We start from the raw sequence: 20,748 nt of genomic DNA, 5'->3' as shown, positions 1-20,748 counted from the left end.
AAATAGGCTTTGTAGCAAATAAGTTAAGTACCCATGGTGCAATGTTTTGTTAAGACAAAGATAATTTTATTTGGGTCATTTACATTCGGATTTTTGGTTTAAAAAAAATATTGATATGATGCAGTAACTGATTATAGAAAAAACGATTTTGGCTGGTCACATTTGTCTATCGATCTTATATTCAATTATTATCATACCTTTACCTGCAATTTAGTAGGAATACTTTTGAGTTCATAACTTAACATATATATTCATAACTTTTTGTACCTATTTAAAAACTATATGCTTTTATTTCAAGGTCATCAGCTCTTTGTTATGTTTTGACATATGTTATGTTATTCGTGTCGGAAAATAGCTCATTAAGCTAATGTTTTTTGTTATCATCTAGCCAACTTTAAATATTCTTGTATCTTGTATCTAGACCTTCCTATTCCTGAAAGGAGTGAAGCAAGGAAATCAAGAGTCATTTTATGCAATTTATCATGGCATCTAATTTGAATAATTCAAATAAGCACATCTACGCAGGTCAATCAAGAGTTAAATAATTTATAATCACATCCGATTCTTCAAAACAAAGTTTCTCCAAAGACATATTATGATGCACCTGTTTCAAAATGTTCAAAAGGCTAGTAGCCTTTACATTGTCTCTCTTTGTATAATTAAGTCATTTTGGCACCAAAAATCATTCAATATAACACCGTTTTTGGTCCAATTTCTTGAGATCACAAGCATTACTATGCAAGTCAACTAAAAGGTTGTTTCACACATCATCACATCAGATTTTTCAAAGGAACTTTTACCATTTAGTTCATAAGTAGCTTATAAACTTGCCACAACCGATTCTTTAAAGGACAAACAAAGAAGTGTGATTCTGGTCACCTTAAACACTGTTACACACAAGATCACACGTCTATTTCATTGGAATCCTGTCTGTTCATAAGGCTTGTAATAAACTTAAATCACATCTGATTCTGTAAAGGAACTGTTTGTAAAGACGATGTGTATCTGTTCAAGTCATTCTTGAGGCTGGTAAACTGAACAAAGTCCCAAGTCCCTAAATCACATCTGATTCTGCATAGAAACCATTTTTTAAAGACATGTGTCTGTTCAAGGTCATTGGTGAGGCTTACAAACTGTACAAAGTCCCTAACTAAAACTGAATCACATCTGATTCTGCATAGAAACCATTTTTTAAAGACATGTGTCTGTTCAAGGTCATTGGTGAGGCTTACAAACTGTACAAAGTCCCTAAATAAAACTGAATCACATCTGATTCTGCATAGGAACCTTTTCTTAAGATGTATATCTTTTCAAATTATTCGGGAGGCTGGTAAACTGTACAAAGTCCCTAAATAAACCTAAATTACATCTGATTTTGCATAGGGATCTTTTCTAAGGATGTGTATCTGTTCAAATTATTCGGGAGGCTGGAGAACTGTACGTGGTCTCTCTTGTTCAGGTAGCCATTGTAGAAAGACTGAGCTGTCAGTTTCTTTTTCACTATCACAGTTTCAAATCCAACAAGTCCTACCTGAAAATCGAAAAAAAAAAATATGAGCATTTGTTTAAAGCAATAATATGAATTTCTCAATATATAAAAACATTAGCTTTATTTAACATGTATTTTCTATGGGAAGCCATTAATTTCAATTAAAATCTTTAACATTAATTTGTTTTTACTTTAAAATGTCAATCAGCAGCTTCTATATATCTATTTTACAACAATCGTGAAGAAAGTGATGACTTATGCTAAGTCACTCTAATTGGCACAATGTTGTGCGAGAGTGTGATCTTGTGTTGTGGGGCAAATCAGAGAAAGCAGAGAAAACCCACACAAGCTTGGTGACAACAAATGAAACTCAAATACGCCCAGGCCAGGAATCAAACCTGGAAAGCCTTGGTGAGAAGTGAGTACGCTAACTAGACAACTTCAAGCAGCATCTATAAGCATAATTGTTATTGACTAAGGCAGCTAGGCAACAAATTTACCAATTACAAACCATCAATAAGTCATGTACCTTATTGAAGTTGACTGTGCCTGCTTCTGATATTCAGTGAGTTCATAAAGCTGCACTCTCACAAATTGACAGTTTTTACCTTTTTATTATTTTTTGTCTCAGAATCATCTTATCATTGGTTTCATTTCAGTCATATAAGATAACAATTAAACTGAGCACAATTGTATGGTGAACTGCCTATAATTTCATTTTTCTTAAAGCGATAGTAAAGCTTTTAGCCATAAAACATCAATTTTCAAACGTAAATATTAAAACTGTGATCTGCTCTTTTGTCAGGACATTAAGCAAAAATTGTCTCATTCTAAGACCAAAAAAAAAAGTTGTCAAAACAATCAATCTGTGAGAGTGCAGCTTTTATAACCCTTCTTTTCTTAAATCTGGACTTAATCACAATTGATCTTACCTTACACTTGACAACGATACAGCCATGTTGCTTACTGTAGCCAACAGTGCCCGGTTCTGACGTAGGTAGCTTTCCCAAATAGCCCTTACCCCCTACGTCTGAAAAATGCAAGAATGATTTTCTTTAAATGCTTAAGCACTGCAAAGCGAGGCTGGTATTCATAAAACATCTTAAGTCATTTTCCTAAGTTAAGTATATCACTGATCATAAAAATATCTGAAATGCTTACTTCTATTTTTAAAAACACTTATACTGTTCTTTTAATTTAACCATGAAAAAAAAAAAATCAACTTAATAAGTTAAGAAATGATATAAGATGTTTTATAAATACTGACCCAGCCCTTAAAACAACTTTGGAATGCCATTAAAGGGGCTAGACACCAGGGATGCAAATACGGTTTTACCGATTGCCAATTCGAGCTAGTAGTAATCAGGGCTTCCATTAAGAATTTGAATCTGGAAGTATGAACTTCCTGTCCATCAAATTTGGAAGTTTTTCACTTAAATGTGGAAGTTTAGGTCTCCTGAATAAGATATCTTTTTCCACTATTTTTCAGTTAGTATTAAAAATCAAATAATTTGCAACTTTAACTTGCCAAATTCACATACTTAAACTATAATGGTTCATCTCTCTTAAAGACTGATTGAAATTGTTACCTTAAAATTAATATTGACACCAGGTTTTGATAGTTTGAATTGGTGATAATTAAAGAAGTCCAACTTCAACACAAATTATTTATTTATGAAACAACGTTTCGGCCATTCGGCCTTCATCAGGTTGTATGTATATAATGAACAGGAAATGACGTCAACATCAAATGACGTCAACGTTGATAACGTCAAAATATAGCATACATTTTTGCGCAAAATAATGTCTTATAGGATCTAAAGAGATACAATTATACTGGTAAAATGCAATATAAATGCATAAACAAACATCAATAAACCAGTATAAACTATGCAACATTAAATAGGTTAAAACAGTTATAAACCAGATTAATTCTGTGATTTTTAATTCTGCAAGAAGAATTAAAATAATATTTTTGAATTCATACCATTAGGGATGACTGTGCCAAGAATGTGCATCCATTTACTCTCCTTTAATAATCGTTTCCAATTGTTCTCAATTTTATCAATTGGCATAAAAGAAAAATCATTGATACTGTGGTCAGGAGCATTAAAATGTTCAGACACATTTGTATATGAATCTGGAAAATGCTTTATATCAAACTTATGACTGTTCATTCTCTGACTACATTTTTGTTGTGTCTGACCAACATATTGCTTTTTACATTTTTTGCAATTGATAACATATATAACACCTGTAGAAGAACAGGACAATTCATGATTTATCTTAAATTCTTTGCAAAAATATGTACTTGAAAATTTGTCATTTTCAAAAATAGTACAACAATGTGAACATCTGGATCTATTACATTTAGTAACGAACCCGTTAGTGACAACATTTGTAAGTTTAGAATTCACAAGTATATCTTGAATATTTTTAGGCCGCTTATATGCAACAATTGGTTTGTAGTTAATGAGATCTTGGACAGCTTTACTTTTTGAATATCTGAGTAGTCCCCAATATTGGTTTATAATTTTACCAATGTTTGGTAATGATGGATTAAAAGTACACACAAAAGGAATAATGTCTTTTTCCGATGATTTAACATTTGGCTGCAAGGCGTCCCCTGCACTGATGGAAAATGTTTTCGAAACAGCTTCATCTATAACAGAAATTGGATAGTTTCGTTCTTCAAAATAGGTTTTTAGTTTATCACATTCCTCATGGAAACGGTCATCACTTGATGTTATTCTTCTATAGCGTTTAGCCTGGCTGTAGGGGATGCCGACCTTGCACTTTTTTGGATGACACGAAGAGTATTCTATGTATTGGTGGCAATTTGTTGATTTTTCAAAAACGCTTGTTTCCAAACAACCCTTTAAGTCTTTTTCGATATGGACATCCAAGAATGAAACACATGTTTTAGAGACATTATTTGTAAATTTAATATTTTTGTGGACTTTGTTGATATCGTGAAGAAAAGCCGTTAATTCATCTTCAGAATGTTCCCATATGAAGAAAATGTCATCAAGAAAACGCAACCATAGTAACGGTTTTTTGGAACAGTTTTTAAGAAAATCTTGTTCAAACTTTCCCATAAACAAAGATGCAAAGCACGGTGCCATTTTCGTGCCCATAGCTGTTCCTAAAATCTGTAGGTAGTTTGCATCGTTGAATTGAAAATTGTTCTTTGTTAATACAAGTTTGATTAAGTTTGAGATGTCCTCAATATATCCAAGAGAGTTAGACTTGTCTTGTTCAAGGAAGGATCTGCATGCTGCTATACCATCATCATGTGGAATGTTAGTATAAAGAGAGCTGACGTCAAGTGTCACTAAAAATGCATCTTTTTTTAAAACGGATAAAGATCGTAATTTCTTGATGAAGTCTGTAGTGTCCTTTACAAAAGATGGCAAATTTTCCATGTGAGATTTTAAGACGCTGTCAACATATGAAGATATATTTTCTGTTAATGATTTGCATCCCGATACTATAGGTCGGCCCGGGTATCCGAGCGGTAAAGCATTGTTGACATCTTTGTGAATCTTCGGCAGGACGTAGAAAGCAGGCACTCTATTGTTAGTGCACGGGAGTAATTTGCTTTTAATTTTTTCACTGATGTTATTGATTTTTGACACTTCATGTATAATTTCCTTAGAGAACTGTTCTTGTGGGTTGTTCGAAAGTTTACAATAATGTATATCATTTTCAAGTTGTCTGTCTACTTCATTTATATAATCTGTCCGATTCATTATGACAATAGTGGCACTCTTGTCTGCCTTTTTTACTATGATATTTTTATCTTCCCGGAGATCTTTTAATGCCGAAATTTCTTCAGGTGATATATTTGACTGATATTTATATTTTTTGGTTTGAAGCAAAAGTTCATTTGTAATTGCATCAATATAAAAATCCAAGGTAGTATCTCGACCTGAATGAGGAATGAATGTAGAATTATTTTGTCTCTTATTTTCCCATTTTTCAGTAGTATTCTCATGTTCTGTTGAGAGCTCACTATACTCTCGGTTTCCGAAAAATTCTTTAAGCCTGAGCCTCCTTGTAAATTCAAATATGTCTTGTTTAAATTGAATTTGACTATGGGGTTTCGGAGTTACACAGTATTTCAAACCTTTTCCAAGTAAGCGGTAGTGGTTGTTATTTAAAATCTTATTTGATAGGTTTAAAACAGTTTTCTTACCCCTTTCAATTTCTTTATTTATTTTCTTGTGTTTTTTCCATTTCCTCCTGCTTGAAAGTCTGACGAATCTCCGGTTTCTTGTTGATTTCGTAGGCACTGGATTAGTCTCTCTATTGTTGTTAACAGGGTTTCCTTTTCTCGATGATTCTTGTTCTTTTTGGTAACCGTTCTCCAGTGTTGTTTTGGGATGTTGCCATTTCTGTTTTGTGTTTGTTGTTGCTGTTGATGGTTGGTTTGTGGTTGTTGTTGTTGTTGCTGTTGTTGATTCTTTTGCTGTTGGTGTCGTTGATCTTTCTGTTGCCTTTGCTTTTTTTGCTGGAGTTGGTGTTGATGCTGCTGCTGTTGTTGTTTCCCCATATTTACGGCTTCGCTGTAACTGGTCTTGTTGGTGCCCGGGGACTGCGCGTTTTTTGAATGCTGCTGCTGTTGTTGTTTCCCCATCTTTACGGCTTCGCTGTAGCTGGTCTTGTTGGTGCCCGGGGACTGCGCGTTTTTTGAATGCTTATCTTTATTTATAAGCATTTTTTTCTGGTGCAATGTTCTAAAAGTTGAACCATTTCCTTTTTTAGTTTGAGCATTTTCCCTTCTATTTTCACATTGTTCTGGCGGAGATGTCTCTGGAGAAGGTTGTTTTGCAATACAGTCTCGTGCTTTAACAAGTTGTTTGAGCTTCTTCTCTTGTTTCGCAACAATTGCATTTTTCTTGGTGTCAACATGTTCATAGATTTCTTGTGAAATGTTATTTGCTTCACGTTCATTGTTTATCAGTTGTTTAAACTGTGTTTCAAGTTCAAGCATTTTACCTTTGGAGTTATGAAGTTGTCTGTGATGATCTTCTGCAACGAGCCGTGTAATCTCCAAAGACATCTTGTTTAGCACTCTGTCAACAGCTGCTTGAAGATGATCATTATCTCCAACTTGTACTTGTAGTTTCAGCCTCAGACCAGTTGGAGCCACGTTTTCTGATATGCAGTTCTCCAAAAAACGCATATGTGTTGATTTCCTCATTTGGAAGTCTGCCATTTTCTCTAGTTTTCTGCGCAAAATTTCTAAATCCATGTTGAAGGATCTATATTGATACCAAAGACTTCTTAAGACAGTAGATATGGTGATAATTAAAGAAGTCCAACTTCAACACAAATTATTTATTTATGAAACAACGTTTCGGCCATTCGGCCTTCATCAGGTTGTATGTATATAATGAACAGGAAATGACGTCAACATCAAATGACGTCAACGTTGATAACGTCAAAATATAGCATACATTTTTGCGCAAAATAATGTCTTATAGGATCTAAAGAGATACAATTATACTGGTAAAATGCAATATAAATGCATAAACAAACATCAATAAACCAGTATAAACTATGCAACATTAAATAGGTTAAAACAGTTATAAACCAGATTAATTCTGTGATTTTTAATTCTGCAAGAAGAATTAAAATAATATTTTTGAATTCATACCATTAGGGATGACTGTGCCAAGAATGTGCATCCATTTACTCTCCTTTAATAATCGTTTCCAATTGTTCTCAATTTTATCAATTGGCATAAAAGAAAAATCATTGATACTGTGGTCAGGAGCATTAAAATGTTCAGACACATTTGTATATGAATCTGGAAAATGCATTATATCAAACTTATGACTGTTCATTCTCTGACTACATTTTTGTTGTGTCTGACCAACATATTGCTTTTTACATTTTTTGCAATTGATAACATATATAACACCTGTAGAAGAACAGGACAATTCATGATTTATCTTAAATTCTTTGCAAAAATATGTACTTGAAAATTTGTCATTTTCAAAAATAGTACAACAATGTGAACATCTGGATCTATTACATTTAGTAACGAACCCGTTAGTGACAACATTTGTAAGTTTAGAATTCACAAGTATATCTTGAATATTTTTAGGCCGCTTATATGCAACAATTGGTTTGTAGTTAATGAGATCTTGAACAGCTTTACTTTTTGAATATCTGAGTAGTCCCCAATATTGGTTTATAATTTTACCAATGTTTGGTAATGATGGATTAAAAGTACACACAAAAGGAATAATGTCTTTTTCCGATGATTTAACATTTGGCTGCAAGGCGTCCCCTGCACTGATGGAAAATGTTTTCGAAACAGCTTCATCTATAACAGAAATTGGATAGTTTCGTTCTTCAAAATAGGTTTTTAGTTTATCACATTCCTCATGGAAACGGTCATCACTTGATGTTATTCTTCTATAGCGTTTAGCCTGGCTGTAGGGGATGCCGACCTTGCACTTTTTTGGATGACACGAAGAGTATTCTATGTATTGGTGGCAATTTGTTGATTTTTCAAAAACGCTTGTTTCCAAACAACCCTTTAAGTCTTTTTCGATATGGACATCCAAGAATGAAACACATGTTTTAGAGACATTATTTGTAAATTTAATATTTTTGTGGACTTTGTTGATATCGTGAAGAAAAGCCGTTAATTCATCTTCAGAATGTTCCCATATGAAGAAAATGTCATCAAGAAAACGCAACCATAGTAACGGTTTTTTGGAACAGTTTTTAAGAAAATCTTGTTCAAACTTTCCCATAAACAAAGATGCAAAGCACGGTGCCATTTTCGTGCCCATAGCTGTTCCTAAAATCTGTAGGTAGTTTGCATCGTTGAATTGAAAATTGTTCTTTGTTAATACAAGTTTGATTAAGTTTGAGATGTCCTCAATATATCCAAGAGAGTTAGACTTGTCTTGTTCAAGGAAGGATCTGCATGCTGCTATACCATCATCATGTGGAATGTTAGTATAAAGAGAGCTGACGTCAAGTGTCACTAAAAATGCATCTTTTTTTAAAACGGATAAAGATCGTAATTTCTTGATGAAGTCTGTAGTGTCCTTTACAAAAGATGGCAAATTTTCCATGTGAGATTTTAAGACGCTGTCAACATATGAAGATATATTTTCTGTTAATGATTTGCATCCCGATACTATAGGTCGGCCCGGGTATCCGAGCGGTAAAGCATTGTTGACATCTTTGTGAATCTTCGGCAGGACGTAGAAAGCAGGCACTCTATTGTTAGTGCACGGGAGTAATTTGCTTTTAATTTTTTCACTGATGTTATTGATTTTTGACACTTCATGTATAATTTCCTTAGAGAACTGTTCTTGTGGGTTGTTCGAAAGTTTACAATAATGTATATCATTTTCAAGTTGTCTGTCTACTTCATTTATATAATCTGTCCGATTCATTATGACAATAGTGGCACTCTTGTCTGCCTTTTTTACTATGATATTTTTATCTTCCCGGAGATCTTTTAATGCCGAAATTTCTTCAGGTGATATATATAATTATGGTATTATTATATAATTATTTCTTCAGGTGATATAAATAATTATGAAATTATGTGAATTGGAAATTTACTTAAAAAATATGGAAGTTTTTGTACTTCCAAGGAATCAATTTTGGAAGTTTTAACCCATTTCTAGGGAGTAATATACTTCCAAACTTCCTTTATCGGAAGCCTTGTAGTAATACATCACTTTACATGGTTAAAATAATAAACGCAACAATCATGTTGCTGTCTCATCTGTGTTTCCCGGTTCAAAATAGCGCACAATGGTTTCCCAGATTAAGTCATATCTGTTTATGAGTACAGATAAATATATCGATGCTATTTTTAAATATACTGGGATTTACGTGGTAGACAACCCTAGCACATTTTGAATTGGAAAAATGTGTAAAAACTGCGAAAGATGCATATGTCGTAAGTGATACATTGAATGATTAGTAAGTAACATTCAATGTGTTGTACAAAAAAATGTCAATTTCATTAAGTTTTTGACAATTTTCTTTTTCTTTCTTGCAATTGTATCATCTGGTGTCTTGCCCCTTTAACAGGAGATACTCATACTTGTCTGTTTTTATTTTCAAAGATTTTCCTCATATACTTTTGTTAAGTTTACAGAAAATTTAAAACACAGCTTAACAACTCCATAGTTCAATAAGAGGGGTTGTATTTTTCATAAACAAGAAGAACTCTAGTCAAATACTAACACCCTGGACCTTAATCACAGCTATTTATCAATAAAAATCGTACCTCTGATCTCTCTGACAGTCATTTTGAAAAACAATCGGTTAAGAAACAAACCTTTCAAAAGGTATGGATCAACAACATTCTGCAGTTTCATTGGTTGACCATCTAGTTCTGTTTTCAGTGGAAACTAAAATGAAAAGACAACATATTCAAGAAAAGTAATAAGTTACACGATGGACTACTGTCATAAATCAATTATTTGCCTTAAAAATTGGCAATATTTGATTCTGATTTTCAATGATCATCATTGCTATTAGTCATATATTTTAAATATATGACTAATAGCAATGATGATCATTGAAAATCAGAATCAAATATTGCCAATTTTTAAGGCAAATAATTGATTTATGACAGTAGTCCATCGTGTAACTTATTATAATTTAACATATATGATCACTTCTTGTCTCCCATATGTTTACGCAACCAATGAAAAATGATACAATCTCAATTGTCAAACATAGTATTTCATTTATCTTATACCTATAACCCACATATTATAAAACATTTTACCATGTTTTTTTCTAAATTAAATTTAAATTTGACCGCAATATTGTGGAAGTAGATATACATATGTGAGACAGGTTATGGTGTGATATGGAATCAGAAAACACAGTGTGTTCTTTTCCCACAATTTCGAAGAGGTTTGATCCCTGATTTGGTTTGCAAACAGTTAAACTATTGAGTAAAGCATCTATCAAATATTCATTATTGAAATATATCACCCATAAAAACACTGCAGTGATTTTTTTTGGATTTTTTTTACCGCCTGTTCCTTGCAAATTGGGAAAAATACAAATTCAGGCCAAAATAGCTAATATATTTGGCAAATATACTTGTTTTCAATTTTTTATGCATACATTATGCTGTGAAAGATTTAGTCTTGATAAGATTTTGTTTTAATTTTTCAAGAAATTCATTGCTTTTTTTATTCATTAACATTATGCATTTATCAAATTGGGAAAACAAAATATTTTTGAGGGGAAAATGGACATTGTCTCTCAAAGGAAAACGGCCTTTGAAAGGCAGTAAATTGCATAAAAAAAATTCACTCAACAGTTATGAATATCTCTATCTACTAACCTGATCCCCAATGGCTCTATACTGGCAGTCCACCTCTATAGCTGTCTGGTTATGCCAGTCTATGTGTGAATTATTGAGCTTGATTTTATGAGCTGGAAAAAATAAAATCCAGTCTTCATTGTATTATTGGTAAAATTCTATCAAGCATACAAGTTTATACAATGATGTTGTAAGAACAAATGTCAAGGGTGTACCTGAAGCATTTTGAATTGTACGTCCATACACTTGAGTGAGTTGTGACAATGTGAAGGGTTTATCATTGGTGTGGTCTGAAAAAGTTATATGGGTGGTAGCTGGACGGGTGTCACCTCCCGTAGGAAAACTTTGAAAAATACAGTAATGAAATGACCATTTTCAAGCTATCTGAATGTCAAAAATAAAATTGTAACCAGTCAAATGTTGCCTGTAAAAACACCCCGTAAGATTTTGGTTTCTATTCTTGACATGTTGATTAAAGCACTTGTCTTTTGAATGTGGCTTCAACTAAACTATTTACAATGGAACCTACACAAGCCAACTGGGTTTTTATATGTGAAACAGAACCTGGTTTCAAAGTGTGAAACAGAAGTTGGTTCGAAGTATGTGAAAATCAAATAGAACTTGATTTCAAAATGTGAAACAGAACTTGATTTTAATATGTGAAACAGTACCTGGTTTCAATATGTGAAACAGAACTTGATGTCAATATGTGAAACAGAACTTGATTTCCAAATGTGAAACAGATCTTGATTTCCAAATGTGAAACAGAACCTGGTTTCAAAGTGTGAAACAGAAGTTGATGTCAATATGTGAAACAGAACTTGATTTTAATATGTGAAATAGTACCTGGTTTCAATATGTGAAACAGAACCTGGTTTAAATATGTGAAACAGAACTTGATGTCAATATGTGAAACAGAACTTGATTTTCAAATATGAAACAGAACTTGATTTTGAAATGTGAAACAGAACTTGATTTTGAAATGTGAAACAAAACTTGATTTTGAAATGTTAAACAGAACTTGGTTTCAATATGTCACTGTGAACAAGAACATGATTTCAGAACTTAGTCTCAATATGTGAAACAGAACTTCATTTGAATATATAAAACAGAACTTGGTGTAAATATATGAAACAGACCTGGAGTTTTTATATATGAAATGGAACACAAGCTCAATATGTGAAACAGAAAAGTACAATAATTAAAACACTTTTTATTTTCTTTCACAACTGTTAATATTGGAGAAAGATTTATAAGACTTGCCACGCATCCATTTCATAAATGTTATATTATGTTGATGTCAAACACTTTTTCAAAGTAAACACCAATTTAAAACGGTTATACATGAGATAATTTTATCTTTAATAAACATCGTCAACAGCTTTACGCCTTTATTCCCAATATCTCTGCTGATTCGTATGCTATCTAGTTCATTAGCCAATGTGTATAATCTGTTCTAACCCTATAAACTCTGTATAAAACGTTGAGCAACTGTCCATAAGTCATATTATTTGTAAAACAGAAAAGAAAGGTAAAAAGTAGAAACATTTGAGTTTTATGTTTTGTTCAGCTCAAGATTTAGGGTGCTGCACCCTGTCCTCATGGACACCAGCATTGGCACCCCACTGCCTTCATAGAATTAAATGCTCAAGGCTGTCAAACATTTTTTTATTTTTGTTTAAACTTATAATACGATAAAAAATACATACATACTTGACATATCTGGCAGTTGAAACCAAGTATTATTTCAATTAAACACAAGTTTCTAATCTTTTCTGCCTAATTCATAATGTTCATGTTCTTTATAACCTGATTTAATGTGCCCTTTATACCCTAAGCACCCCGTCCATTTTCTGCAGCACCCTGTCCTTTTTCTGCAGCACCCCGTCCATTTTCTGCAGCACCCCTTCCATTTTCTGCAGCACCCCGTCCTTTTTCTGCAGCACCCCGTCCATTTTCTGCAGCACCCTGTCCTTTTTCTGCAGCACCCCGTCCATTTTCTGCAGCACCCCATCCATTTTCTCTGCAGCACGCTGTCCATTTTCTGCAGCACCCCGTCCATTTTCTGCAGCACCCCGTCCTTTTTGTGCAGCACCCCGTCCATTTTCTGCAGCACCCTGTCCTTTTTAAATCTTTGCTAAAACCCTAGTGATTTAGCTCCTGGCCTGAACCCTAATGATCTAAGAATTATTTTGAATTTGAGGCTTTTACATACCATATGTGACACCATATTTCTCCTGCTCATGTTCAAATCTCTCCATTACAGGAAGGTTCTTCAGACACCTCAACATCTAGAAAAGTTAAAAACTATTTACCATATTGGTCTGAATTATCCTCTAAGAGAATACACAATTAACTATCACATATCTAAACCAGGTATGACTTGCAACACCAAGTTTGAATTTACAGTCAAAACCCGTTGGCTCGATATCAATTGGTTTGATTTCCACGTTGGCTCAAACTAAATGTTAAGGACCGATTTGGTTGTACTCTAAGCATTTCCACTTGGCTCGATAATCGCGAGGCTCGAAGTATTTTGACCGATCCCTAGGATATCGTGCCAGCGGGTTTTGAATGTATTTATTTCATCAACATTGTGAAACAAGTAATTACAACATTTGATAAATCAATCTTGTTAGCTAAATGTGACCATTGGTAAGGTCTTCCGGTTTGTCTAGTTATGAAGTCATAAGGGGGTATAACTTTACAACTGTTAAAGCCAAAGTTATGTGCCTTACTCAAGATGTGATTATTATCCCAGGTAAACATGTGATATAAGATACAGGGTAGCTATTCATAAAACATCTTAAGTATTTTCTTAAGTAAATTTCATACAATTTTCTAAGCTAAATCAAAAAAAAGTCCAAATGTTTTTAACATGAAAGTATTTAGTTTTAATTAAATAAGTAAAAAAAAGTATAAATTTCTGATTTGATGAAGTTATTACATCATATTATCAGTGAGATACTTAACGAACAAAATCTTAAGTTAGAAAATGGCTTTAGATGTTTTATGAATAGCAGCCGAGGTGAATATCTTTTTAATTATTAAAATTTATTCATGACAATGCCACCAATGGCACCAAAAGCTATCACAATAACTTAACTTGTTTTTTCAAAAGCCAGACTGGCTAAAAAACCTATCCCAAAGTATCAACAACATTTAAACATGCAGAACTCACCACAGATGCACCAAAATGACTCAGCAAATCAGAAAGTTCTGGTGACGTTGATCGATGCGGGACCAAAACTTGCTGCTGCATAAGTAGGGGACCGATGTCAAAACTGAAAAATAGATCATTTATGATTACTATATAAAAAGATGTCACATTGAAATACCACCAGCAGAATTATGTTTTCAAAGATCTGCTAGAGATAAAGATTGAATAAAGATTACTTGATACCAACGAGTCTGAGATTGGCAAACATGTTACATAACAATAGTCATGCCATAGCTAGATTTTCACAGATATTTTCTTCACATTCAAAAATTAAGTGTCTAACAACATAAGAATGTGTTCCGTGTTGAGCTTTATCCAGTCATTAAAACAATTAAGAAAACCACCAAGACAATTTTGATCGGTGTTTTTATCAATTTTAATGAATATGTAAAACGCTCAGGGTTAAATTCTAGGACATCTACTTCCGCTTATTGAAAGTCCTGATTAAATAATTCTACAAATATTTAAGTTTTCTATTCACTGTTTAGGTCTTATTTCCATGATTGATATGCCTGAAACCTCGTCATTGTTGAGAATTGTGTGTACAATCGGTGAAGCTCCTCTCCATCGTGGAAGAAGACTAGGATGCATGTTTAGTATACCACTGAAATAAAATGTACACCACTTATATTGTTTTTGAGAGTTGTGTGTACAGTAGTCTGATCGGGGGAATTCCACAGGCTCCTGAGGAAGTCTTACTGGCTTATATGGGAAGTCAGACTGGGGGGAGTCTTAACAGGCTCCTGAGGAAGTCTGAATGTCTAATGGGGAAAGTCTGACTGGGGAAAGTCGGACAGACTCATGTTGGATGTCTGACGGGCTCCTGTGGAAAGTCTGACAGACTTGCACAAAATCAGTTAGTTTATAACGCTGGAATATTTCCTAGTAATTTAAGATTATCCCTCTGCGTTATAATTTGCAGTGTTTTTTTTCCACTGCTAAAATTATTTTTTTCACAATTGTGAAAATAAACTTCCCAATTATATGCCATTGAAAAATAAGAAAAGAAATTTGGGGCCACAAATTACCGGTATTGTTATTATGGGAGAATTAATATATTCTTAAAGAAACAGACTTCAAACTCTTTTTTTATTTTTTCTGTCTATTTCTATAGCATTCTGGTTCATTTCTACACCAAAATGAAAATACCAATTGTAGTCAAAACGATACATTTTTTTATCATAATTTTTTTCAATTCCAAAAATGGAGAGAAAAAATGCTCTCTTGATTCAAAACAATTAAAATGGTAAAGTAATATACTTACTATGGAAACATATTTATGATATTTTCTGGAATTAGATGGCCAAATGAAACCAGGACACCCACATCATACTTTTGATTCTCAATCGGTATCGGCCATTCCTCAACAGGTAACCCATGGTCCGCGGCAAATTCTTCTACTGGTCCTGGAACCTTACAAAAAAAGAGAAAAGATGTGCATTATGATGTGTGACAGTTAACTGTGTATTTAATGTTCATGCTTTCATAAAAGTTATTGATCTGAACAGTTTATACAGTATACAATTATAAGGCCAAACGAGAATAATGTTGTGGTTCCTGTTATTCGACCAACCCTATTCCAAGTCCCAACCTTTTTGGGGGGTATATTTTTTATGCCTATCAGGGCTCGACATTAACCACTGCCTGATTGCCCGGGGCAATTTTTGCAGGCGGGCAGTAGTTTTTAGAATCTACCTGCCCGATCGGGCAGTAACAAAAAAAACACATCATAGTGGCAACTTTTCTGTTAAAAAATAGTAGTCCGTACTCTCCTTCTTGGAGAGTATTTATCAAACCGAAACTAATGCACTCATTGGTTGTTGACTCGAAAAATCGGGTCAAACGGAGCTCCTCTGACATTTTCATTAGAAACTACGATGGCGAAGACTGCCGAATATTTTCTGATAGAGCTCGAGTAATTCCGTCTAGATCCGTTGGCCAATCCCGTGAGCTGCACCAAATCCATCCAGTATAGCTAGCATTCCAGTTAATGCCCTCACAATGTACATAAATGGCGTTTTGACAGTCGACACTGTCAAGTTTTTTTTAATGTTTCAAACGTAAAAAGGCTAAGTCATCCGAGAAAAAGACCAGCTATGAAAAGAAACGAAAACGACGCTGGGTCGAGTTTTGGGGAAACAATTTTCCTGGACTCAGACACAGCGAGAATGGTAATTTTGGCTATTTTCAGACTGCTCCAATTTTCAGATGCTCGGTTTTTGGAACTTTACGATTTCACTTTACATTGCGATAAATTGTAATTTACTTCAAAATAAATGTAAGATTACAAGGCTAAGATAATAAGAGCTTGACTGTTCGTTCTTTTAATTCAATTTTATTTCATCCTTAATAATTTGAATGTTATGTGCTAAGTTACAAATTTCATGACAACTGATTTATTTCAAATACAGCAAGCCCTGATGTGCAGGTTGAATCTGGAAATGGGTTTTGATGTGAAGTATAACAACAAAATGAGCCCAAAAAAATTGGGCAAGTAAAAAATCCATTCGGGCAAGTGAAAATGGCTAGGTGGTTGCCCGAAACCAAGTATTAGAATAAGCGTCAAGCTCTGCCTATTACATGTATGCGTAGAGTTTATACAGTTCACTTGTGATGTGTTACTTTCTTTGCAATATCAATGTCTGAATGCAGGGCTTTTTCTATAGTACCCACGGGTCCGACTATCGGACCCATTCCCAAAGCAAAATATAAGATATTTTTCCCAATCTTCAGAAAAAAATCCCAATCCAAAAAAAAATAAAAAAATATTTTTTTATTTTTTTATTTTTTTTAGAAATTCTTTTTACCTGTACTGGTTCATTTACAACATCCTTATAAATTATGTGATGTGAAGTTTTTTTGGTAATTGAACTCAGAAATCATTGATTTTCATCACATTCAGAGATATGAAATATTATCTGTCATGATTTATTGCAATAGATATTAACACCCCAAGGATTGATATTTCAGCCATTGTGGGTCTTTTAAAGGGAAAATAAACTAATATTAGATAATTTCCTCATTCACAGGAGACTAGACAGCTTTTTCTTTTCACTGTAAAATTTCCCAATTTCCGCATTTTCACGATGCAAAATTTCCCAAAATGTCTAGGGTCTTTTTCCCAATATGGGCAGAAAAAGCCCTGGAATGTGTACATGTATGCATGTAAAGAGTAAAACGATAGCGTTGGAATTTTGAAAATATAGTATAATAATTGATATATATATATATCAAATAAAACAATAGTATATTTGCTATTTTACAATCACTTTATTGATATACAGTATTTTCAAAATTGCAACACTATACAAACTTTGCACACACTAAAACAACTCAATACCAAATATAATGTTTTCCCTCTTTACCTAACCTGTTCTTTTAGGGCCCGTAACTCTTTTTTGGGGCCTTTAAATCAAGGCAAAATGAATAGACTTATGGCATATATTCATCTTGCCTCAACTGAGTGGAAGCACGTTTGACCAGAGTAATTTATATCACCAAAATCCAGCAAAAATAAATTAGTATAAACTTGATAAAAAAATAAAATAAAGTTTAAAGATGTTAACAGTACCATACTATGAATTTCATAAAAGAGGAGAGTGAAAACACTTTTTTTACCAGATGGGCAAACATTTAAGAACATGTTCTTTTTGAGCTCATGATTTTGCATGACTTAACTACAGAGTCCTAGGCTTATTAACTTCTTACCGTGACAACATCTAATGATTCAACAACAGATCCAGTTGTGGTCCTGAAATTTACAAAAAGAAAGTAGATCTGACACAAAAGAAAAATAAACAGTTTTACTTTTAGTAATTTTTTTTTAAATAAGGCATTATAGTAAAAATATATAATATAAATATGTTTAATGTAACATAATTTAACAAAGCAACATAATTCAGGAGCTAATTTTAGTACTTGTACCATGTTTAATAGAAGCAAACAACATCACTTGTAAATCATTAGTTTCAAGACTGATTATAATGACTTATATAAATGTCACAAAAAATGTAACTGTGCTACTTTTTTTTCGGATATGTGAAAGCTGTAACCATTTTATTCATATTCAAAATCTCACATGTTATTATGAAGTTTAGCTAATGTTTCGAGTGAAATGGTGTCTGTTCCAAAGAACTTGATGCGCCATGGTGGCTCCTTTTTTGTGAAGACAGTTCCCCTATGCATGTCTTCAAATGTTGCCAACTGGCTGATGACAAAAGTATGAATCATCTTTGATAAAGTCTGAGGCTTTGAAATAAAATCTATTTGACCATGTAGCACTCTCCCAAATTGAGAAAATGTATTACGGCTAGATGCCATTCTACAATAATTCAATGGTCTAATTGTACTTAATGGCATGTTGGAATTGTTCTGTTCAGGAGTGATACATTTGTGACCAATGTTTTTCAATTTCTGACCATCTTTGCTAAATTGTCCGCTATTATTTAGCAACTCAGCTTTATGCTTTGAAACATTTGAATTCAAGCCTCCTTCATTTCTCTTCTGAAAGAACAACCAGTCCCGTTTCTGCAATTCTTCCATACACATAACTTTGAACATGCGCTCATGACACTCAGCATTAGAGGTCACAAATTTGATGATGGTACAGTTACTATAATCCAGATTAGTAAATGAACCGAATGAAAGCTTGCTCTGAGAGCAAAAATTACGAGTTCCTTGTAGTTTGGGAATAAACCGAATGCCAAGATGTCCAAACATGATCATTCGATGCGTGTTGACGTGATTTTACATCACCCGCGAAATCACATTACAATTTACGTTCAAAGCACGTTAACTCCATATACGAATAATCAGAGCAAAACAATTGCAATGAAAGGTCATTGACCACTAAGTCCTAGAACGGTTCGACAGATTTTCCTATTCCTGGCTTGCAAAAGTACAATTTTCATCAAACCGTCTGCTGATCTCTGAAAATGACCTTGACCTTTTTATTTAAACAAAACGTATTTTAATGAAACGGTGTTAATAGTTGGGAAGTACTCAATATTGCAATAGCAGTTTTTTATAACACTAAAAATCACAAACATGGATATAAGACTCCTCATACGCAAATGTGCGGAATAATATTAGTGTAGTTGGACACATACAAAGGGGGCACATTTCTGCTGTATTTTTTTGTTAAATATGTTTCCCAATTTTTGATCATCCGGTCTGAGTGGCATCGAACGTAAATTATGTTGTATATGTTCAGTTATATTATAGGATTCCGTACGCATCTCACAAGCGTCCCGACCGATTTTCAGTCTGGTCTGGGTCACCAAGTCGAAAAAGTGGGTTTTATCCGGGTACTCCGTTTTTAACAGAGTCCTATCAAATATGACGTTTATTTTCTTGGACATTTTCAAAGGGCGAGAGTGGGACCGCCATGGCCCTGATATGATTACGTTTGTTTCCCCCACGATGTTGCGCGCGATTGTTGTCTTTTTCGTTGGGTAACCCATATAATTTTATAAGGGGTTTCGCGATCCCACCGCTAAGCAGAAGTTAATATAAAAGTATTCACAATCGTTGTAAAATGATTAAAGTTTAAACTTAAATTGACAGACATAATGGCTTTCTATTGTTAAATTTATTTATACCTTTGCGATGTATCGCCGAAGTGAATGCAAGACCATAATCATTTTAATCTCTGTTGGGTAGAATAATATAATATATGAAGGAACGATGGTTTTTAATGTCTTTATGAATCTAAACCCCTTTTCATAACTAGTCTGGCCATATTCCCATGTAGTCCGTTTTTCAGTAACGTTGTCATATATCATTTTTACTATACTTATTTCCATTAATATTCTTGGAATAGTTAAAGTGACACTCTTATTCAGAATATATACCTACACATGTATAACAAACACAAATTTTAAGTGAAAAACCTTGAACTACTTCCGAAATAATGCATTAATGGAAATAAAATAATTCAATGATTGGTGAGTGCTAAAAGAATAACTACAATCTACTATCGTCTCATAAGGTAGAAATACCGTGTTTTCTGCATCTTTCTTTGAAATTAAACTCGATATCCTTTATACAAACCAATGATTTCGATATTTATTCGTCCTTTTTGGTATAATAAAACAATTGTATTAATTGTGGTAAATCTAATTTGGGAGTAAGAGTGTAACTTTAAGCATCCAGGCTGTCAGTGGATTCAATTTTAGATATCGCTTATGCCATATATTCAGTTCATCAATTGCATTGATTTGAGTTTTTCAGCATCAGTCTTGCCAAAGGCTCCCTGAAAACGAGCTGTATGAGGATCCAACGATATTTGTCGTTATCAAGTCACCATTTCTGATCCATATTTCGTCACCTGCCGTCACCTTTAATACAACAGTTTGAGTGGAATGTTCATAGCCGTGTTCGTCATTCGTTCGGACAACAGGGTTTCCATTATGTACGAGCTCTGCGTGAAATGGCGTTGCTTGAGGCCGACCTAGAATTGAAACTGAACATTTGTAAAATCCTCCCGGGGGGGGGGGGGGGGGGGAGCAATGAATGCGCGATGTAGTGGGTGGTAACCATTTCCTTCGTTCAAAACCAACTTTTCAAAAATAATGTCTTGATGAACGCCGACGTTCGTTTGGTCCGCGGATTTTACAGCTGTGAAAGGGATTGGCGTTTCCGGAGCAAAGCGCTTCCTTCAAAGAATAAAATACTTAACGTAAATACGTTATCAACAATATATGACAA

General features: G+C 33.8%; 1 protein-coding gene across 1 annotated transcript; it reads right to left on the bottom strand.

Annotated features, from left to right (window-relative positions):
- Positions 1-530: 530 nt before the first annotated feature.
- LOC128241862 (methionyl-tRNA formyltransferase, mitochondrial-like) lies at positions 531-18,979 on the bottom strand. The gene is made up of 10 exons (XM_052958972.1): positions 18,119-18,979; positions 17,749-17,791; positions 15,305-15,453; positions 14,522-14,644; positions 14,002-14,104; positions 13,036-13,111; positions 10,842-10,933; positions 9,816-9,888; positions 2,422-2,519; positions 531-1,531 (listed from the first exon to the last, which is right to left on the bottom strand). The coding sequence occupies exons 1-10, from the start codon at positions 18,763-18,765 to the stop codon at positions 1,364-1,366; spliced, it is 1,572 nt and encodes a 523-aa protein (XP_052814932.1). The 5' UTR covers positions 18,766-18,979; the 3' UTR covers positions 531-1,363.
- Positions 18,980-20,748: the final 1,769 nt, after the last annotated feature.

This window comes from Mya arenaria, chromosome 7, assembly GCF_026914265.1.
Source record: "Mya arenaria isolate MELC-2E11 chromosome 7, ASM2691426v1".
In the NCBI taxonomy this organism is placed as follows: domain Eukaryota; kingdom Metazoa; phylum Mollusca; class Bivalvia; order Myida; family Myidae; genus Mya; species Mya arenaria.
This window is presented reverse-complemented; position numbering and strand designations above follow the sequence as displayed.

What these genes read in the sequence shown, in the direction of transcription:
- LOC128241862 (XM_052958972.1), bottom strand. Translation starts at nt 18,765, where the DNA reads ATGATCATGTTTGGACATCTTGGCATTCGGTTTATTCCCAAACTACAA. An exon ending in GTCATTTTGGTGCATCTGTG is followed by an intron (nt 13,112 to 14,001) that starts GTGAGTTCTGCA and finishes TAACTTTTCTAG; the next exon opens with ATGTTGAGGTGTCTGAAGAA. An exon ending in ATAGAGCCATTGGGGATCAG is followed by an intron (nt 9,889 to 10,841) that starts GTTAGTAGATAG and finishes TTTTCATTTTAG; the next exon opens with TTTCCACTGAAAACAGAACT.